The 20,754-nt window shown below is 45.3% G+C and overlaps 1 protein-coding gene across 1 annotated transcript in view; it reads right to left on the bottom strand.

Annotated features, from left to right (window-relative positions):
• LOC120063479 (metal transporter CNNM4-like) overlaps positions 1-20,754 on the bottom strand; it is a 50,766-nt gene that overhangs the window by 15,979 nt on the left and 14,033 nt on the right. Inside the window, exons 2-6 of the mRNA XM_039013862.1 lie at positions 12,443-12,586; positions 10,840-10,980; positions 7,940-8,109; positions 1,553-1,557; positions 876-925 (exon numbers count right to left, since the gene is read on the bottom strand). Coding sequence (XP_038869790.1) covers positions 876-925; positions 1,553-1,557; positions 7,940-8,109; positions 10,840-10,980; positions 12,443-12,586 — 510 coding nt within the window. The remainder of the gene's footprint in view (positions 1-875; positions 926-1,552; positions 1,558-7,939; positions 8,110-10,839; positions 10,981-12,442; positions 12,587-20,754) is intronic.

Here is a 20,754-nt window from a genome sequence, read left to right as displayed (position 1 = left end):
CACCCCCGTTGCTGACAGGTGTATAAAAATCGAGCACACAGCCATGCAATTGCCATAGACAAACATTGGCAGTAGAATGGCCTTCCTGAAAAGCTCAGTGACTTTCAACGTGGCACCGCCATTTATTTATATTGTTTTATTGAACCTTTATTTAACTAGGCAAGTCAGTTAAGAACAAATATATTTTTTACAATGACGGCCTACCCCGGCCAAACCCAGACAATTGTGCGCCGTCATAGGATGCCACCTTTCCAACAAGTCAATTCATCAAATTTCTGGAACGCCGACTGCGAGCCAGGCCTAATCGCCCAACATCACTTCCCGACCTCACTAATGCTCGTGTGGCTGAATGGAAGCAAGTCTCCGCAGCAATGTTCCAACATCTAGTGGAAAGCCTTCCCAGAAAAGTGGAAGCTGTTATAGCAGCAAAGGGGGGAACAACTCCATATTAATGCCCATGATTTTATAATGAGATGTTCGACAAGCAGGTGTCCACATACTTTTCTCCATGTAGTGTAGCTCAATGGATTATTCCACCTATGGGCCCTCCCACTGAGTAGATAACATCATGATGAGGGTGGGGTGGGTGGCTAACAAGCTGAGCCTAACGATCCCTGGATTACTGGCGCTGGCTAATGACTGTTTGGGGACTAATGCCATAACTGATTTATGGGAAAACAGTGTGTGTGTTTCTGTGTGTGTGTCTGTGTGTCTGTGTGTGTGTCCTTCTACACAGAGTGGTGCAGAGGCTAGCTGGAGGTTAGATTAAAGTTGGTATTAGCCTTTATTAAGAACACCTGCTCTTTCCACGACAGACCGACCAGGTGAATCCAGGTGAAACCTATGAAACCTTATTGATGTCACTTCTTAAATTCAGGCTCTGGCCTCCAGCTGCAGGCTCTGGCCTCCAGCTGCAGGCTCTGGCCTCCTAATGCAGTGCCAGCTGAAGGAACACTGCTTCCCGCCTAGGGCTGAGTGATATAGAATTAATTAATATGAATGTTTTTGCGCGATATTCCAAATGCCTGTATCTTTTTATTTTTTATGAGCGTTTATGTCAGCATGTTGTCTTTTTGGTTTTGTCTCTTTCGCGTGTGCTGTGCACCTTCCCATTTACACCAGAGATCTGTATATAATGTTGAGATGCTCCGCTCTAACAATGGGGAGTCGTTGTCCCAAAAGCGGGAAGTCAGGAGAAATTTGGGGAGAGTGAAACCTCTCGCTTCACCGCTTAATCTCAGTTTACACACACGCGGACACACACCAAGCCCCTCCCTCCCTATTTTGATGAAATAATTACATTATTAGTGGGTCTTATGATTGTGGAAGGCTTATATTTAGCCTAGATATAATATCACAAGCCCTGAATTCATTAGATTATTGCTGACTGTTTAAAATGCTGTGTATTCTACCTTTAAAATTGTACAACAAAAGCTTATTTAGAGAAAACATAAAACATATTTATTGTAAAATCATGATTTACAATATATAAATAAAATCGAGATATGGTTTTTAGACCATATCGCCCACCCCCACCACACCCCAACCCCACCTACCCTAGCACCTCCAATATTCTAAAGTGGCCTCCTCGTCTCATCTCAATATTCTATAGCTGCCTCTCGTCTCATCTCAATATTCTATAGCGCCTCTCTCGTCTCATCTCAATATTCTATAGCGGCCTCGCTCGTCTCATCTCAATATTCTATATACGGCCTCCTCGTCTCTTGCTCAATATTCTATAGCGGCCTCCTCGTCTCTTCTCAATATTCTATAGCGGCCTCCTCGTCTCTTCTCAATATTCTATAGCGGCCTCCTCGTCTCTTCTCAATATTCTATAGCGGCCTCCTCGTCTCTTCTCAATATTCTATAGCGGCCTCCTCGTCTCTTCTCAATATTCTATAGCGGCCCTCCGTCCTCTTCTCAATATTCTATAGCGCCTCCTCGTTCTCATCTATTTCTATAGCGCCTCCTCGTCTCATCTCAATATTCTATAGCGGCCTCCTCGTCTCATCTCAATATTCTATAGCGGCCTCCTCGTCTCGTCTCAATATTCTATAGCGGCCTCCTCGTCTCAATATTCTATAGCGCCCTCGTCCATATTCATAGCGCCTCCTCGTCTCATATTCTATAGCGGCCTCCTCCTCAATATTCTATAGCGCCCTCCTCGTCTCAATATTCTATAGCGGCCTCCTCGTCTCAATATTCTAGCTCCGTCCCCCCTCGTCTCAATATTCGTAAGCGGCCTCCTCGTCTCAATATTCTACTAGCGGCCTCCTCGTCTCAATATTTCTATATTCAGGCGGCTCCTCGTCTCAATATCTATAGCGGCCTCCTCTGTCTCAATATTCTATAGCGCCTCCTCGTCTCAATATTGCTATCAGGCCTCCTCGTCTCAATATTCTATAGCGGCTCCTCGTCTGCAATATTCTATAGCGCCTCCTCGCGCCTCCTCGTCTCAATATTCTATAGCGCGTCCTCGTCTCGTATTCGTATAGCGGCCTCCTCGTCTCAATATTCTATAGCGGCCTCCTCGTCTCAATATTCTATAGCGGCCTCCTCGTCTCAATATTCTATAGCGGCCTCCTCGTCTCAATATTCTATAGCGGCCTCCTCGTCCTCAATATTCTATAGCGGCCTCCTCGTCTCAATATTCTATAGCGGCTCCTCGTCTCAATATTCTATACGGCCTCCTCGTCTCAATATTCTATAGCGGCCTCCTCCTTCATTCTACCGGCTCCTCTCAATATTCTATAGCGGCCTCCTCAGTCTCAATCTCTATAGCGGCCTCCTCGTCTCAATATTCTATAGCGGCCTCCTCGTCTCAATATTCTATAGCGGCCTCCTCGTCTCAATATTCTATAGCGGCCTCCTCGTCTCAATATTCTATAGCGGCCTCCTCGTCTCAATATTCTATAGCGGCCTCCTCGTCTCAATATTCTATAGCGGCCTCCTCGTCTCAATATTCCTACTAGCGGCCTCCTCGTCTCCAATATTCTACTAGCGGCCTCCTCGTCTCAATATTCTATAGCGGCCTCCTCGTCTCAATATTCTATAGCGGCCTCCTCGTCTCAATATTCTACTAGCGGCCTCCTCGTCTCAATATTCTACAGCGGCCTCCTCGTCTCAATATTCTACAGCGGCCTCCTCGTCTCAATATTCTACAGCGGCCTCCTCGTCTCAATATTCTACAGCGGCCTCCTCATCTCAATATTCTACAGCGGCCTCATCTCAATATTCTACAGCGGCCTCATCTCAATATTCTACAGCGGCCTCATCTCAATATTCTACAGCGGCCTCGTCTCAATATTCTACAGCGGCCTCCTCGTCTCAATATTCTACAGCGGCCTCCTCGTCTCAATATTCTACAGCGGCCTCCTCGTCGCAATATTCTACAGCGGCCTCCTCGTCTCAATATTCTACAGCGGCCTCATCTCAATATTCTACAGCGGCCTCATCTCAATATTCTACAGCGGCCTCATCTCAATATTCTACAGCGGCCTCATCTCAATATTCTACAGCGGCCTCATCTCAATATTCTACAGCGGCCTCATCTCAATATTCTATAGCGGCCTCCTCGTCTCAATATTCTATAGCGGCCTCGTCGTCTCAATATTCTATAGCGGCCTCCTCGTCTCAATATTCTATAGCGGCCTCCTCGTCTCAATATTCTATAGCGGCCTCCTCGTCTCAATATTCTATAGCGGCCTCCTCGTCTCAATATTCTATAGCGGCCTCCTCGTCTCAATATTCTATAGCGGCCTCCTCGTCTCAATATTCTACAGCGGCCTCCTCGTCTCAATATTCTACAGCGGCCTCCTCGTCTCAATATTCTACAGCGGCCTCCTCGTCTCAATATTCTACAGCGGCCTCCTCGTCTCAATATTCTACAGCGGCCTCCTCGTCTCAATATTCTACAGCGGCCTCCTCGTCTCAATATTCTATAGCGGCCTCCTCGTCTCAATATTCTATAGCGGCCTCCTCGTCTCAATATTCTATAGCGGCCTCCTCGTCTCAATATTCTATAGCGGCCTCCTCGTCTCAATATTCTACAGCGGCCTCCTCGTCTCAATATTCTACAGCGGCCTCCTCGTCTCAATATTCTACAGCGGCCTCCTCGTCTCAATATTCTATAGCGGCCTCCTCGTCTCAATATTCTATAGCGGCCTCCTCGTCTCAATATTCTATAGCGGCCTCCTCGTCTCAATATTCTATAGCGGCCTCGTCGTCTCAATATTCTATAGCGGCCTCCTCGTCTCAATATTCTATAGCGGCCTCCTCGTCTCAATATTCTATAGCGGCCTCCTCGTCTCAATATTCTATAGCGGCCTCCTCGTCTCAATATTCTATAGCGGCCTCCTCATCTCAATATTCTATAGCGGCCTCCTCGTCTCAATATTCTATAGCGGCCTCCTCATCTCAATATTCTATAGTGGCCTCCTCGTCTCTTCTCAATAAGTCTAAAGTGGCCTCCTCGTCTCAATATTCTATAGTGGCCTCCTCGTCTCTTCTCAATAAGTCTAAAGTGGCCTCCTCGTCTCAATATTCTATAGTGGCCTCCTCGTCTCTTCTCAATAAGTCTAAAGTGGCCTCCTCGTCTCAATATTCTATAGTGGCCTCCTCGTCTCTTCTCAATAAGTCTAAAGTGGCCTCCTCGTCTCTTCTCAATAAGTCAAAAGTGGCCTCCTCGTCTCTTCTCAATATTCTATAGTGGCCTCCTCGTCTCTTCTCAATATTCTATAGTGGCCTCCTCGTCTCTTCTCAATATTCTATAGTGGCCTCCTCGTCTCTTCTCAATATTCTATAGTGGCCTCCTCGTCTCTTCTCAATATTCTATAGTGGCCTCCTCGTCTCTTCTCAATATTCTATAGTGGCCTCCTCGTCTCTTCTCAATATTCTATAGTGGCCGCCTCGTCTCTTATCAATATTCTATATTGGCCTCCTCGTCTCTTCTCAATAAGTATAAAGTAGGGATGCACGATATGGTCGGTGAACATAATGGAATTGGCCGATATTAGCTAAAAATGTCAACATTGGTATCGGCCCGATGTCTAGTTTAACGCCGATGTTAAAAACCGATGTCAAAGCAGCCGTGCATACCTATATAACGTACATGACGTAATGACGCCACGTAAAATGTTGCGCTCCACGTGCAACACAGCATTCCTAACCTAGCCCACAATGTCTGCTGTGTGGATCGAGCAGTCAACAAGTCGAGCAGTCATTTGAAAGAGTAAGAAAATGTAAGCGAGACAACTCAAAGGCGAAATCCATTAAAGCCCAGATAATGGAATTCATTGCCCTTGACAATCAACCGTTCTCTTCCGTGAGTGATGTTGGCTTTCGCCGACTTGTCAAGCACCGGTACACACTACCAACTGCACTATTTTTCAGATGTTGTCCTACTGGAGTTACACAGTAATAGTGTCACTGCTATTAGCTTCACGACAAACTATGGAACGCTGTTTGGGTCTTTGCGTTTCAAAAAAGATACAGTAGCACTGTCAAAGCTGTACAAAAAAAGTCTGCAAACACCGGCCACAAACGATGTGTTTACAATATCCCACGTTGGTAATAAAGCATCATTTATTTGACTGCAACTTCTGAGGTAGCTAGCTTTAGCTTGGTACCTAGCTAGCACCAATACAGCTAGCCTGAAAACAATGACCAGTAGAAACTGCAGTCATTTTCATTATTCTTAGCATTGATTTAGAAATCCTTGTGAGTAAGTATTAGCTGCGTAGCCACTTGTTCGCTTATTGAAATTGAACTTCAGTTCATGAAAATAAATAGCTAGCCAGCTACTTAACCCTGTTGCCCAAAGCTAACGTTATAAACAGCCAGCTAGCTTCATCTGGCTAGTGAAGCTCGACAGGACCGGGTTGTGTGTCGTAAAGCTAGCCACAATAAAGATTAGCCACAAGTGGAATTTACAGTTTACCTTCAAAATAAAAGGTGTCATTGACAGTGATGCAAATGAATACAAATAGTAGAATTTTGCCATACTTTTATTTTGAATGCTAACCGCAAAGTCCACTATTGTGGCTAATCCTTATTGTGGCTAGCTTCACATAGATGGGTCCGACCACCCTTAATCAAATAAGAACTGTCTTATAAATTATGGTTATTTTAGATGACATCTAGCTATATAGTTAGCTAGTTAACTATATAGCTACTGAAACAGATGTCGTTTTGCTATGTTTTGGAGGAAGAACATTGTTTGCATTAATGAGCTAGCTAGCTTTTTTTATGACCAGCACTGTAGGTGCGCGAGACAACTTTATCAGCATCATAGCACACGTATCGATGAATCGTTGTGATATATGAAATACGAGTGATAGTGTAACAACTATGTAAAAAACGTATGAGCGCGTTAAATTATTATGTGACGTGCAGTCATATTCAGATCCTGATTGGTCAACAAGTTTATTTGAAGTGTAACTTTTTTGACACGCAAAGACCCAAACGGCGTTCCATAGAAATCCTGGTTGAGAACGAAACGTCTGAACGACCAAACAGCACAGCAAGTCAGTGAAAGAAATAGGTTTTGATGATGTTTCACTGGTAATGGGGACATACGTAAATACCAACAAAATAACTTTTTGGTCAGTGTGTGTAATCTTTATTTACCTGGGCAAGTCAGTTAAGAACAAATTCTTATTTACAATGACAGCCTACCCCGGCCGACGCTGGGCCAATTGTGCGCCGCCTTATGGGACTCTCAATCACGGCCGGATGTGATACAGCTGGATTCGAACCAGGGACTTTAGTGACAACTCTTGCACAGATGCAGTGCCTTAGACCTCTGCGCCCATGTGTTAACTATTTAACTGTACTAGAATGCTTAAAAGTCCTAAAAAAAAAAAAAATATTGGTTATCGGTATCACTTTTTTTTCGTCAAGGAAAATATTGGTATCGGACAAAAATGGCATATCGGTGCAACACGAGTATAAAGTGGCCTCCACGTCTCGTCTCCTCTGCTTCCGGAGAACACAATGTTGGAGAGAGTGTAGGTGTGAAGGCCTTGCTTCCGGAGAACAATATGTTGGAGAGAGTGTAGGTGTGAAGGCCTTGCTTCCGGAGAACACAATGTTGGAGAGAGTGTAGGTGTGAAGGCCTTGCTTCCGGAGAACACAATGTTGGAGAGAGTGTAGGTGTGAAGGCCTTGCTTCCGGAGAACACAATGTTGGAGAGAGTGTAGGTGTGAAGGCCTTGCTTCCGGAGAACAATATGTTGGAGAGAGTGTAGGTGTGAAGGCCTTGCTTCCGGAGAACAATATGTTGGAGAGAGTGTAGGTGTGAAGGCCTTGCTTCCGGAGAACACAATGTTGGAGAGAGTGTAGGTGTGAAGGCCTTGCTTCCGGAGAACAATATGTTGGAGAGAGTGTAGGTGTGAAGGCCTTGCTTCCGGAGAACAATATGTTGGAGAGAGTGTAGGTGTGAAGGCCTTGCTTCCGGAGAACAATATGTTGGAGAGAGTGTAGGTGTGAAGGCCTTGCTTCCGGAGAACAACATGTTTTCAGCTTTCACAACAGTCCTTCAACAGGATGGTTAGTCTGGCTGTGTGGTTGATTAACGTAGAGCTAGGGCTAGCTCCCTCTGGGTTAGTGTTGTGACACAACAAGCCTCCTTCCGTCAACCCCGTGCATGGTTAAATAAGTAAATGCTTTGCGACCCCCTGTCGAGGCAGGGCAGGGAGTTGCCATCTGTTACAGGTAGCAGGACACGGCAGTGCTCAACACTGCTGTTAGAGAGTGTTTCTGGGGTCTATTCCAGGCCAGTATGAACAGAGGAAGTGAGGACTTATATAAAAACAAACTAAGAAGGAACTTTTCATGTGGGAATTTAAAACCATGTCACAATGGTGACTCATTGAATCAATCACTGACTGAGTCACACAAAGACAGCCAGAAAGACAGAGTGCGTGTGGTGTGTAGCCTACCTGCAGTATGAGTATGAAGTAGTCAACAGCCTTCCCTCTCTGGTAGACAAAGTGTTGAGGACAGCGTTTGTCACTGTCGTTGAACTTAATGTCCTGGATGACGTCGGGGTGTCTCAGAATCCTCAACAGAACCTTGTCTGATATCTGGGCCGGGCTAAATAACGTCACCTCTGGAGAGATAGACAAATTATAATTTGACTGAACTGAAATGATGTTAAAGACACAGGGGGTAGAGGCAGACAGACACAGATGGTAGAGGCAGACAGAAAGGGTAGAGGCAGACAGACAGAGGGGGTAGAGGCAGACAGACAGAGAGGGTAGAGGCAGACAGACAGAGAGGGTAGAGGCAGACAGACAGAGAGGGTAGAGGCAGACAGACACAGAGGGTAGAGGCAGACAGACAGAGGGGGTAGAGGCAGACAGACAGAGAGGGTAGAGGCAGACAGACACAGAGGGTAGAGGCAGACAGACACAGAGGGTAGAGGCAGACAGACACAGAGGGTAGAGGCAGACAGACACAGAGGGTAGAGGCAGACAGACACAGAGGGTAGAGGCAGACAGACACAGAGGGTAGAGGCAGACAGACAGAGAGGGTAGAGGCAGACAGACAGAGAGGGTAGAGGCAGACAGACAGAGAGGGTAGAGGCAGACAGACAGAGAGGGTAGAGGCAGACAGACAGAGAGGGTAGAGGCAGACAGACACAGAGGGTAGAGGCAGACAGACACAGAGGGTAGAGGCAGACAGACACAGAGGGTAGAGGCATACAGACACAGAGGGTAGAGGCAGACAGACACAGAGGGTAGAGGAAGACAGACAGAGAGGGTAGAGGCAGACAGACACAGAGGGTAGAGGAAGACAGACAGAGAGGGTAGAGGCAGACAGACACAGAGGGTAGAGGCATACAGACACAGAGGGTAGAGGCAGACAGACACAGAGGGTAGAGGCAGACAGACACAGAGGGTAGAGGCAGACAGACACAGAGGGTAGAGGCAGACAGACACAGAGGGTAGAGGCAGACACAGACAGGCATGCTGTAATACTGCAATCTCTGTTGTTTTAGAGAGAGAAGAGGGAACAGCAACCTAAATTCTGGCTGAGCTACAACAGACCGCAAGACTAGCGGTCCTGGCAACAAGTGAATCATTTACGTCACAACATTCAACCATGGTTGTATTGTTTTTTACATACATTTATACTATGAATAAGCAATCACTGAGGGAATTGAACAACATTGGCATTCTTAACCAGTCGCGACACGCTTTTACCAACTGAGCTAGACATGTCGTACACTCGGAAAGTATTCAGACCCCTTGACTTTTTCAACATTTTGTTACGTTACAGACTTATTCTAAAATCTATCTACACACAATACCCCATAATGACAAAGCAAAAACATGTTTTTAGGAATTTTTACAAACGTATTAGAAACAAAAAAACGAAAATATGACATTTACATAAGTATTCAGACCCTTTACTCAGTACTTTGTTGAAGCACCTTTGGCAGCAATTACAGCCTGGAGTCTACTTGGGTATGACGCTACAAGCTTGGCACACCTGTACTTCTCTTAGCACACCTGTACATTCTTCTCTGCAGATCCTCTCAAGCTCTGTCAGGTTGGATGGGAGGTGTTGCTGCACAGCTATTTTCAGGTCTCTCCAGAGATGTTCGATCGGGTTCAAGTCTGGGCTCTGGCTGGGCCACTCAAGGACATTCAGAGACTTGTCCCGGAGCCACTCCTGCGTTGTCTTGGCTGTCTGCTTAGGGTCGTTGTCCTGCTGGAAGATGAACCTTCACCCCCAGTCTGAGGTCCTGAGCACTCTGGAGCATGTTTTCATCAAGGATCTCTCTGTACTTTGCTCTGTTCATCTTTCCCTCGATCCAGACTAGTCTCCCAGTCCCTGCCGCTAAAAAACATCCCCACAGCATGATGCTGCCACCACCATGCTTCACCGTAGGGATGTGCCAGGTTTCCTCCAGACGTGAAACATGGCATTCAGATCAATCTTGTTTTCATCACACCAGAGAATCTCGTTCTCAAGGTCTGAGAGTCTTTAGGTGCCTTTTGGCAAACTCCAAGTGAGCTGTCATGTGCCTTTTACTGAGGAGTGGCTTCTGTCTGGCCACTCTACCATAAAGGCCTGATTGGTGGAGTGCTGCAGAGATGGTTGTCCTTCTATAATGTTCTCCCATCGCCACAGAGGAACTCTGGAGCTCTGTCAGAGTGACCATCTGTTCTTGGTCACCTCCCTGACCAAGGCCCTTCTCCCCCGATTTCTCAGTTTGGCCGGACGGCCAGTTATCGGAAGAGTCTTGGTGGTTCCAAACTTCTTTTTAAGAATGACTGCAGACATTTTTTGGTACCTTTCCCCAGATCTGTGCCTCGACACATTGCTGTCTTGGAGCTCTATGGACAATTCCTTCGACCTCATGGCTTGGTTTTTTTCTCTGACATGCTCTGTCAACTGTGGGACCTTATATAGACAGGTGTGTGCCTTTCCAAATCATGTCCAACCAATTGAATTTACCACAGGTGGACTCCAATCAAGTTGTAGAAACACCTCAAGGATGATCAATGGAAACAGGATGCACCTGAGCTCAATTTCGAGTCTCATAGCAAAGGGTCTGAATACTTATGTAAATAAGGTTTCTCTGTTTTTATTTTTAATAAATGTGCAAACATTTCTAAAAACCTGTTTTCATTAGGGGGTGTTGTGTGTAGATTGATGAGGATTTTAAAAAAAATCTATTTTCGAATAAGGCTGTAACGTAACAAAATGTGGAAAAAGTCAAGGGGATTGAATATTTTCCAAATGCACTGTATTGTGGCATATTGTGGTTGGGTAGTGTGTGACAGTGTGTGGGGTTGCATTGTGTGGTTTGGAGGTCACACGTTCTAACCTGTTGCCAGGAAACGGTGAGCGGCCAATAGCAGCTGAGGGGAGATCTTGACTTTGGATTCGCTCTCACTCTGTTTGAAGGCGGAGAAATCTCGTTTGTTCTTATTGGGTGCCACCTTCTTCCTGTTTCTGCTGTTGTCAGCTAGGTGAGAGATAACACAAAAGGACAGGTTACAGATTAGGGCAGAATCTAAGCTGCATTTCCTTGGTTCCTCGAATCCTCTCTCCTCTCCTCCTCAAAACCCATTGGAGGAGAAGGTCAGAGGGGAGGGACATCTGATAAGCATCTGACCGAGGACACCAATCTCAACACAGTTTATCCCGAGTGGATTAATATTGTTAATTTGTGTCACACGGCAGATTTTAGAACCACAGGTCAGCCTTGCATTCTTTTGAAAAATGTGATTTATAAGATTTTATTTTATCTTTTATAAACAATACAAAACATACACATACTAAAAAAACAACCACATCATACAAAGACCCACGAGCCCCCACCCTAATCACTTTCTGCCACATGGCCTCAAACGGCACCATTTTGTTTCTCTCCGTCGTCCTCGGCTCTTTAAAATGTTTAGATAATAAAGCATTTGACCCTTCCATTGCGTGGGGAGGATTGGCTGATGGTTTTTGTTGTTGTAAGATAGTTGATGAGAAGAGTTTTGTCCAACCCATCGGGTATCTCACTGCACCCTCATGTCTTGAAATACACAGCCAGACGAATTAAAAGCACATTTACATTGCAATACCGCTTCACATCCATCTTTCCAACTCCGCCCATAACTTTTGTAACATTCCCAGAAGGCATGAATTATTGAGACATTAGTAGGGTTTACACTTCAGACAGGACTCTGACGTTGTGCTGTAGAATTTGTGAATTGTGTCTTTTGTATAACCATTTATACTGGGATTAAGCTTACATTTTGGTTAACTGTAATCTCATTCGTTATGTTCCAACTTTCCCTCCATCTTGTGCCAATATCAGTTATTTTGAAGTCTTGGTTCCAACAGTTGATATTTTTCTCTAAGAGGTTGTCAGTTGGCTCTCTGAAAGGTTTTCTAAACCATCATATGAATATCCTTTTCTGACATAGGTTTCCCTCAAGATTGCTCTCATGTCCAAACGATTTCAAATCAAAGTTTTTGTGATATAAACTTTTAAGTTGGATGTACTTGAAAATATCTACATTGGTCAGTCCAAAAAATGCTTTTTAATTCCGTCATGGAAATAAATGTATTTCTTATTACCAAGTCATTTACGGTTTCTATGCCTTTAGTTTTCCATGTGGACCAATTTATCGATGAATTTTGAAACGCGAACCAAGGATTGATCCATAATGTTGTGTTTCTAGGGAGTGATATTGTTTCTTGTAGAACCATTGCATGTTCTTCCATATTCTTATAGTGTTCTTAACTATGAAGTTGTTCATGTCCTTTGCTTTATCCGTTGAAAACAGACGATTCTGGGGATGGGCATGCACATCCTCAGCTTTGCATTCTAAGGGTATGTACTAAATATCTATAAAGGCTAATACACGAGTTATGGGCTCATGTTCTATGAACACATATGTTGTAATAAACATGTTATAACCCAGTAGACTCACTGTAAAGGTCCGACTCGTCCAGGATCTCTGATTTGATGATCTCCTCGATGACGTCTTCCAAGGTAACCAATCCCAGCACCTCGTAGAACGGATCCCCCTCCCCCTCATTATTCACCTTCTGAACGATGGCCAGGTGGGACTTACCTGGGGACAGAGAGACCGCGCGAGAGACAGGGAGAGAGACAGGGGAGAGAGCAAGGGGGAGAGAGCGAGAGACATCGAGAGAGAGAGGGAGGGGGAGAGAGTGGGAGAGAGACAGCGAGAGAGACAAGGGAGAGAGACAGGGGAGAGAGACAGGGGAGAGAGACAAGGGAGAGAGACAGGGGAGAGAGACAGGGGAGAGAGACAGGGGGAGAGAGCGAGGGGGAGAGAGCGAGACATCGAGAGAGCGGGAGAGAGAGAGAGAGAGAGAGGGAGGGGGAGAGAGAGAGAGAGAGAGGGAGGGGGAGAGAGAGAGAGGGAGGGGGAGAGAGAGAGAGAGAGGGAGGGGGAGAGAGAGAGAGAGAGAGAGAGAGCGGGAGAGAGGCAGGGGGAGAGAGCGGGAGAGAGGCAGGGGGAGAGAGCGGGAGAGAGAGCGGGAGAGAGAGCGGGAGAGAGAGAGAGAGAGAGAGAGAGAGAGAGAGAGAGAGAGAGAGAGAGAGAGAGAGAGAGAGAGAGAGAGAGAGAGAGAGAGAGAGAGAGAGAGAGAGAGAGAGAGAGAGAGAGAGAGAGAGAGAGAGAGAGAGAGAGAGAGAGAGAGAGAGAGAGAGAGAGAGAGAGAGAGAGAGAGAGAGAGAGAGAGAGAGAGAGAGAGAGGGGCGGGGGGGGGAGAGTGGGAGAGAGACAGCGAAAGAGAGAGAGAGAGGTTAATTTATGGGTTCAAATATTAACACATTACTTTTGCACTTGAACAAGTATTTTATACCTCCAAGATTTACCAATATTTAACAACTCAAATCTAATATTGCAAATTTGAGTTGAAGTTCTTGCTCAAGGGCCTGCATTACTGCATTAAAACAACTGCCAAACGGTCTGGAGCTGGACTTTAGCCACAGTCAATCCGTTATTGTACAACAAACACAGACACACCCTAATGCAGACAACGGCGAACAAACACACATGCACACACAGACACGCACAGACACACACAGACACGCACAGACACACACGCACACACACACACACACACACACACACACACACACACACACACACACACACACACACACACAGAGACACCCACGTTCGGGCAACGATACTCTTCACCTTGACACATTTACCAGTGGAATAGATAGTTACTAGCGCCCCATCAGAGCCAGAGGGACTAGACTAATGCATAGTTGGCTAAAACTGGAAACCTACTGTACAGTATTATTCATGAGATTGCAGGGATGGAGCACTGTACCCATGGCTGCTGTGGACTCAAACACACAAGCACAGTAATGACACACAAACGGCTTGAGGCAGCGGAAAAGTGAATGCGGAGATGGTAGATTAACATTCAGTCAGTCATATCCAGAGCAATTCACAGGAGCAATTAAGTGCCTTGCTCAAGGGCACTGACAGATTTGTCACCTAGTGGGCACGAGGATTTGAACCAGCAACCTTTTGATTAGTGCTCTTAACCACCTGGCTGCCCTCTGAAGACACACAATATCCATTTCTCAATCTGACCAAACAGTGTTGAGGAAGTGGTTTACGGGAAAGGACTTCTAGTTTAATTCTAACCTGATTGAGTACACCTTGTTGAAGAGAAATAGACAAGCAGAAAAACAACCCTGAAAACGACTCAATGAAATAAGAAATGGAGTCAAAGGTATTCTTTGATACAGAGAGGTGGAAAAGAAGAACACAACAAGTGAAATCAGGAACTTGTGCAATGAGAAAGAGAACATAGAACGGGAACTTGAGGAGGACAGTGACCATGAAGGCACAGACATTTCTGTCACTTATTCTGCTAAAAGGGGAAATGAACCCCTACATAGCTGTGTCATAAGACTTAACTTCAAAAATCAAATTCTAAATCTAATTGCATTGGTCACATACACATGGTTAGCAGATGTTAATGCGAGTGTTGCAAAATGCTTGTGCTTCTAGTTCCGACAGTGCAGTAATATCAAACAAGTAATATAACAACTACCTTATACACACACAAGTGTAAAGGGATGAAAAATAATATCTACATATAAATATATGGATGAGCGATGGCCGAACGGCATAGGCAAGATGCAGTAGATGGTATAGAGTACAGTATATACATGAGATGAGTAGTGTAGGGTATGTAAACATTATATAAAGTGGCATTGTTTAAAGTGACTAGTGATACATTTATTACATCCAATTTTTTATTATTAAAGTGGCTAGAGATTGAGTCAGTATAATGGCAGCAGCCACTCAATGTTAGTGATGGCTGTTTAACAGTCTGATGGCCTTGAGATAGAAGCTGTTTTTCAGTCTCTCGGTCCCCGCTTTGATGCACCTGTACTGACCGCGCCTTCTGGATGATAGTTGGGTGAACAGGCAGTGGTTGTTGTCCTTGATGATCTTTTTGGCCTTCCTGTGACGTCGGGTGGTGTAGGTGTTCTGGAGGGAAGGTAGTTTGCCCCCGGTGATGCGTTGTGCAGACCTCACTACCCTCTGGAGAGCCTTACGGTTGTGGGCGGAGCAGTTGCCGTACCAGGCGGTGATACAGCCCGACAGGATGCTCTCGATTGTGCATCTGTAAAAGTTTCTGAGTGTTTTTAGTGACAAGCCCGAATTTCTTGTGGGGCCCCAGTGTTGAGGATCAGCGAGGTGGAGATGTTGTTTCCTACCCTCACCACCTGGGGGAGGCCCGTCAGGAAGTCCAGGACCCAGTTGCAGCGGGGTCGAGACCCAGGGTCTCGAGCTTAATGACGAGTTTGGAGGGTACTATGGTGTTAAATGCTGAGCTGTAGTCGATGAACAGCATTCTCACATAGCTATTCCTCTTGTCCAGGTGGGTTAGGGCAGTGTGAACGCAATTGCGCCGTCTGTTGACAAATTGGAGTGGGTCTAGGGTGTCAGGTAGGGTGGAGGTGATATGATCCTTGACATAGTCTCTCAAAGCACTTCATGATGAGGGAGGTGAGTGCTATGGGGCGATAGTCATTTAGCTCAGTTACCTTAGCTTTCTTGGGAACAGGAACAATGGTGGCCCTCTTGAAGCATGTGGGAACAGCAGACTGGGATAAGGATTGATTGAATATGTCCGTAAACACACCGGCCAGCTGGTCTGCACATGCTCTGAGGACGTGGCTAGGGATGCCGTCTGGGCCGGCAGGGTTAACACGTTTAAATGCTTTACTCACGCTGGCTGCGGTGAAGCAGAGCCTGCAGGTTTTGGTAGCGGGCCGTGTCGTTGGCACTGTATTGACCTCAAAGCGCGCAAAGAAGTTGTTTAGTTTATCTGGGAGCAGGACAAAGTGGTCCACGACGGGGCTGATTTTCTATCTGTAGTCCGTGATTGACTGTAGACCCTGCCACATACCTCTCGTCTCTGAGCCGTTGAATTGCAACTCTACTTTGTCTCTATACTGACGCTTAGCTTGTTTGATTGCCTTGCGGAGGGAATAGCTACACTGTTTGTATTCGGTCATGTTTCCGGCCGCCTTGCCCTGGTTAAAAGCAGTGGTTCGCGCTTTCAGTTTTGCACGAATGCTGCCATCAATCCACAGTTTCTGGTTGGGGAAGGTTTTAATAGTTGCTGGGGGTAAAACATACATAACTGTCATACCAGTGACACATCAGATAATAATCAATAATGACAACTATTTATGGACAATAGTCATAAAAACAGTCATGACACAAACTTATCTGGCTGAGCTAACAGGCTAACAGGAGGACAGCTGGCTAACAGTGGGACAGCTGGCTAACAGTGGGACAGCTGGCTAACAGTGGGACAGCTGGCTAACAGTGGGACAGCTGGCTAACAGTAGGACAGCTGGCTAACAGTAGGACAGCTGGCCAACAGTAGGACAGCTGGCCAACAGTAGGACAGCTGGCCAACAGTAGGACAGCTGGCTAACAGTGGGACAGCTGGCTAACAGTGGGACAGCTGGCTAACAGTAGGACAGCTGGCCAACAGTAGGACAGCTGGCTAACAGTGGGACAGCTGGCCAACAGTAGGACAGCTGGCCAACAGTGGGACAGCTGGCCAACAGTGGGACAGCTGGCCAACAGTAGGACAGCTGGCCAACAGTAGGACAGCTGGCCAACAGTAGGACAGCTGGCTAACAGTAGGACAGCTGGCTAACAGTAGGACAGCTGGCCAACAGTAGGACAGCTGGCCCACAGTAGGACAGCTGGCCCACAGTAGGACAGCTGGCCCACAGTAGGACAGCTGGCTAACAGTAGGACAGCTGGCTAACAGTAGGACAGCTGGCTAACAGTAGGACAGCTGGCTAACAGTAGGACAGCTGGCTAACAGTAGCACAGCTGGCTAACAGTAGCACAGCTGGCCAACAGTAGGACAGCTGGGTAACAGTAGGACAGCTGGCTAACAGTAGGACAGCTGGCTAACAGTAGCACAGCTGGCTAACAGTAGGACAGCTGGCTAACAGTGGGCTAGCAGTTATTGGTTGAGCTACAGTAAACAGTTTGTGTCATGACTGACAAGTCAGAACTGACATCAGCTGACATGACTGTTTATGACATAGGCTAGTCTATAGTTATGGAATTATCATAACGGTGCAATAAACGGAATCCCATATTCCAAAAACGTATATATTTAAAAAATGTGGGGCACAATAGTCAGCCAGTCAGTCAGCCAAAGTCACAAGTGACTGGTGAGGAGTTGGGAGGATGTTGAGATGTCTCAGGAAGTTGAGAGGGATTATGATACAAGTGGCAAACCAGGAGAGCTTAAAATTAACACCTGCCACCTGCGGGTTAAATGTATATTTCACCAGACACGTTGGTGGGTGGTCAGGGCTCCACAGTAATAAAATTAGTCAAGTATGATCAAATTTATAGTAAAATAAATGCTGCAGTAGCTGATTTCAAAGTATTTCTGCCGTTTTGTTTCACAGTAAATGAACAGCTGGTGAATTAACTATGAATCCTATACAGCCTATTCCACCTCACGCTGCAACACTGCCAGGCTGGGAGCTGTGCGCATGTGAAGAGCTGAGTTAAAGATTAATTTTCAGAAGCGCTGCTTACAGGCATAAAAGTTGGTCTAATTTACTTGAAACTAAAGTCTACTGAAGTGAGACTTTGTCCTTGTGTTTCTTGGCTATTTACCTTGTTTTGTTCACAAGCTATGTTCGTTTTTCACTGTTTGAGTTTCAACTGTTAGAGAAGACAAGGCTGCTACTGGTCAGACTCTCAATCTCACAGGCACAAACACGTCTGAGTCGCGTTACAAAGGTAACTTCTGTTAGATTTTTAAATCTACCTGCCACAGTGGCTGGAGGACCAAAATGTACATTTTAGGCCCTGCGAAACCAGGGCAGTATTTCCCACACAACATCTAATACACATCCTCATCATTACCTCATCAGCCATCTTGAAACTTCTCTCAAATAGATAATGACTGTTTACCAGTGTCATCACTGACAAAGGACCAGGGAGTCCGTGACTTAGCATGGAAACACACACACAGAATACAAAGACAGACATAGGCCTAGATACAGGTTCTACCACACGCACTTACTCCATCTCTCACAAAACCACACACACACTAGTGCACATGCACAAACACACACACACACACACACACACACACACACACACACACACACACACACACACACACACACACACACACACACACACACACACACACACACACACACACACACACACACACACACATTTCTGTAGTCATCTGCCTGGGAGGCTTGGGTCAGTATGAACGCTAGGTTAGGCTACTCCTGTAGTGTTATGTTGATAGGAGACTTGCCTGCCTACATCCCTTCTAGGTTGGGGGTCAGTTCAACTGTTCCAACCTGCTTTTCCAGCCCCAGCAGCCTACCGACAGGTCCTGGTCACAACCTAGTAGCCTGACTTTGAAATCCTCTCAAAGACTTCATTACAGTTCTGGAAGAATATCTAGGGTAAGCCTAGCTACAACGCTATTCTGTTCCACTAGAAGCAGAATAAAATCACAACTGAGGAAGTGCAAGAGACGACAAATAATTTTTCTGCGGCTTCTCGACACCGACTGACATCATTAGATTACAATCTAAAGTGTTGACACTCACACACACTGAGGATGTGAGTGGATTGTGACTGCACTGTCAGCACTCCTCTGGTGACAAGACAGGAAGTGTTATAAAGACAGAGAGACAGAGAGCGAGAGTCTACTGTTTACTGATGATCGGGTGCTTTTGTCCTCAACCAAGGAGGGCCTACAGCAGGACCTAGATCTTCCGCACAGATTCTGTCAGACCTGGGCCCTAACAGTAAATCTCAGTAAGACCAAAATAATAAGGTCCAGTTGACAGGACCACAAATTCTATCTAGACACCGTTGCCCACAAAAAACAATACCTACCTCGGCCTAAACATCAGCGCCACAGGTAACTTCCACAAGGCTGTGAACGATCTGAGAGACAAGGCAAGAAGGGCATTCTATACCATCAAAAGGATCATTAAATTCAACATACCAATTAGGATCTGGCTAGAAATACTTGAATCAGTCATAGAAACCATTGCCCTTTATGGTTGTGAGGTCTGGGGTCCGCTCACCAACCAAGAATTCACAAAATGGGACAAACACCAAATTGAGACTCTGCATGCAGAATTCTGCAAAAATATTCTCTGTGTACAACGTAAAACACCAAATAATGCATGCAGAGCAGAATTAGGCCGACACCCGCTAATTATCAAAACGCAGAAAAGAGCTGTTAAATTCTACAACCACCTAAAAGGAAGCGATTCCCAAACCTTCCATAACAAAGGCATCACCTACAGAGAGAGAGTCCCCTAAGAGTCCCCTAAGCAAGCTGGTCCTGGGGCTCTATTCACAAACACACCCCACAGAGCCCCAGGACAGCAACACAATTAGACCCAACCAAATCATGAGAAAACAAAAAGATAATTACTTGACACATTGGAAAGAATTAACAAAAAAAACAGAGCAAACTAGAATGCTATTTGTCCCTAAACAGAGAGTACACAGTGGCAGAATACCTGACCACTGTGACTGACCCAAAATTAGGGAAAGCTTTGACTATGTACAGACTCAGTGAGCATAGCCTTGCTATTGAGAGAGGCCTCCATAGGCAGACCTGGCTCTCAAGAGAAGACAGGCTATGTGCACACTGCCCACAGAATGAGGTGGAAACTGAGCTGCACTTCCTAACCTCCTGCCAAATGTATGACCATATTAGAGACACATTTTTCCCTCAGATTACACAGACCCACAAAGAATTTGAAAACAAATCCAATTTTGATAAACTCCCATATCTACTGGGTGAAATACCACAGTGTGCCATCACAGCAGCAAGATTTGTGATCTGTTGCCACAAGAAAGTGAAGAACAAACACCATTGTAAATACAATGCATATTTACGTTTATTTATTTTCCCTTTTGTACTTTAACCATTTGCACATCCACACAACACTGTATATAGCCATAATATGACATTTGAAATGTCTCTATTCTTTTTAAACTATTGTGAATGTAATGTTTACTGTTAATTTGTTATTGTTTATTTCACTTTTGTTTATTATCCATTTCACTTGCTTGGGCAATGTAAACATCTGTTTCCCATACCAATAAAGCCCATAGTGAGTGAGTGAGTGAGTGAGTGAGTGAGTGAGTGAGTGAGTGAGTGAGTGAGTGAGTGAGTGAGTGAGTGAGTGAGTGATTTCAAAATACCTTTATTGGCCCAATAGTTAAGGGCTTGACATAAACTTTTTTTTGCCACTTGTCCTTTGGACAAGGACTGTTATTTTTACTTTGTAAGATGCAAGGAACCAATTTACAAAATAAAATGCATGACTATCTTTTTCACCATAGAGATTCAGACTAAAATGTAGGCTGCACTCTGCCTATTCAAGCTTGTCTCGAAATACAACACTGCCCCTTTAAGGCTCTCCTGGAGGATGGTTGGCCACCCAACACTACAATTACAACCAAATACTTTTTATGTCTTTGTAAAATAATTCCCTCCAGAGCTCAAAATTAAGGGCATCCCATCATCCCTGGGACGCAAAAAAATGTGTATGTTTCAAAACAGACTCTGGGACGGCAGATCCGAAATTCATACAACCACTACAAACATTTAATTTATAAAAAAAAGAAAAATAAAAATAAAATAAAAAAGTAATTGCAACAGATGAGCTTAAACTGTTGATATAATATGA

This window comes from Salvelinus namaycush, chromosome 18 (genome assembly GCF_016432855.1).
Source record: "Salvelinus namaycush isolate Seneca chromosome 18, SaNama_1.0, whole genome shotgun sequence".
NCBI lineage: Eukaryota > Metazoa > Chordata > Actinopteri > Salmoniformes > Salmonidae > Salvelinus > Salvelinus namaycush.
Note: the sequence above shows the minus strand (reverse complement) of the source record. Positions and strands in the feature narration are given on the sequence as shown.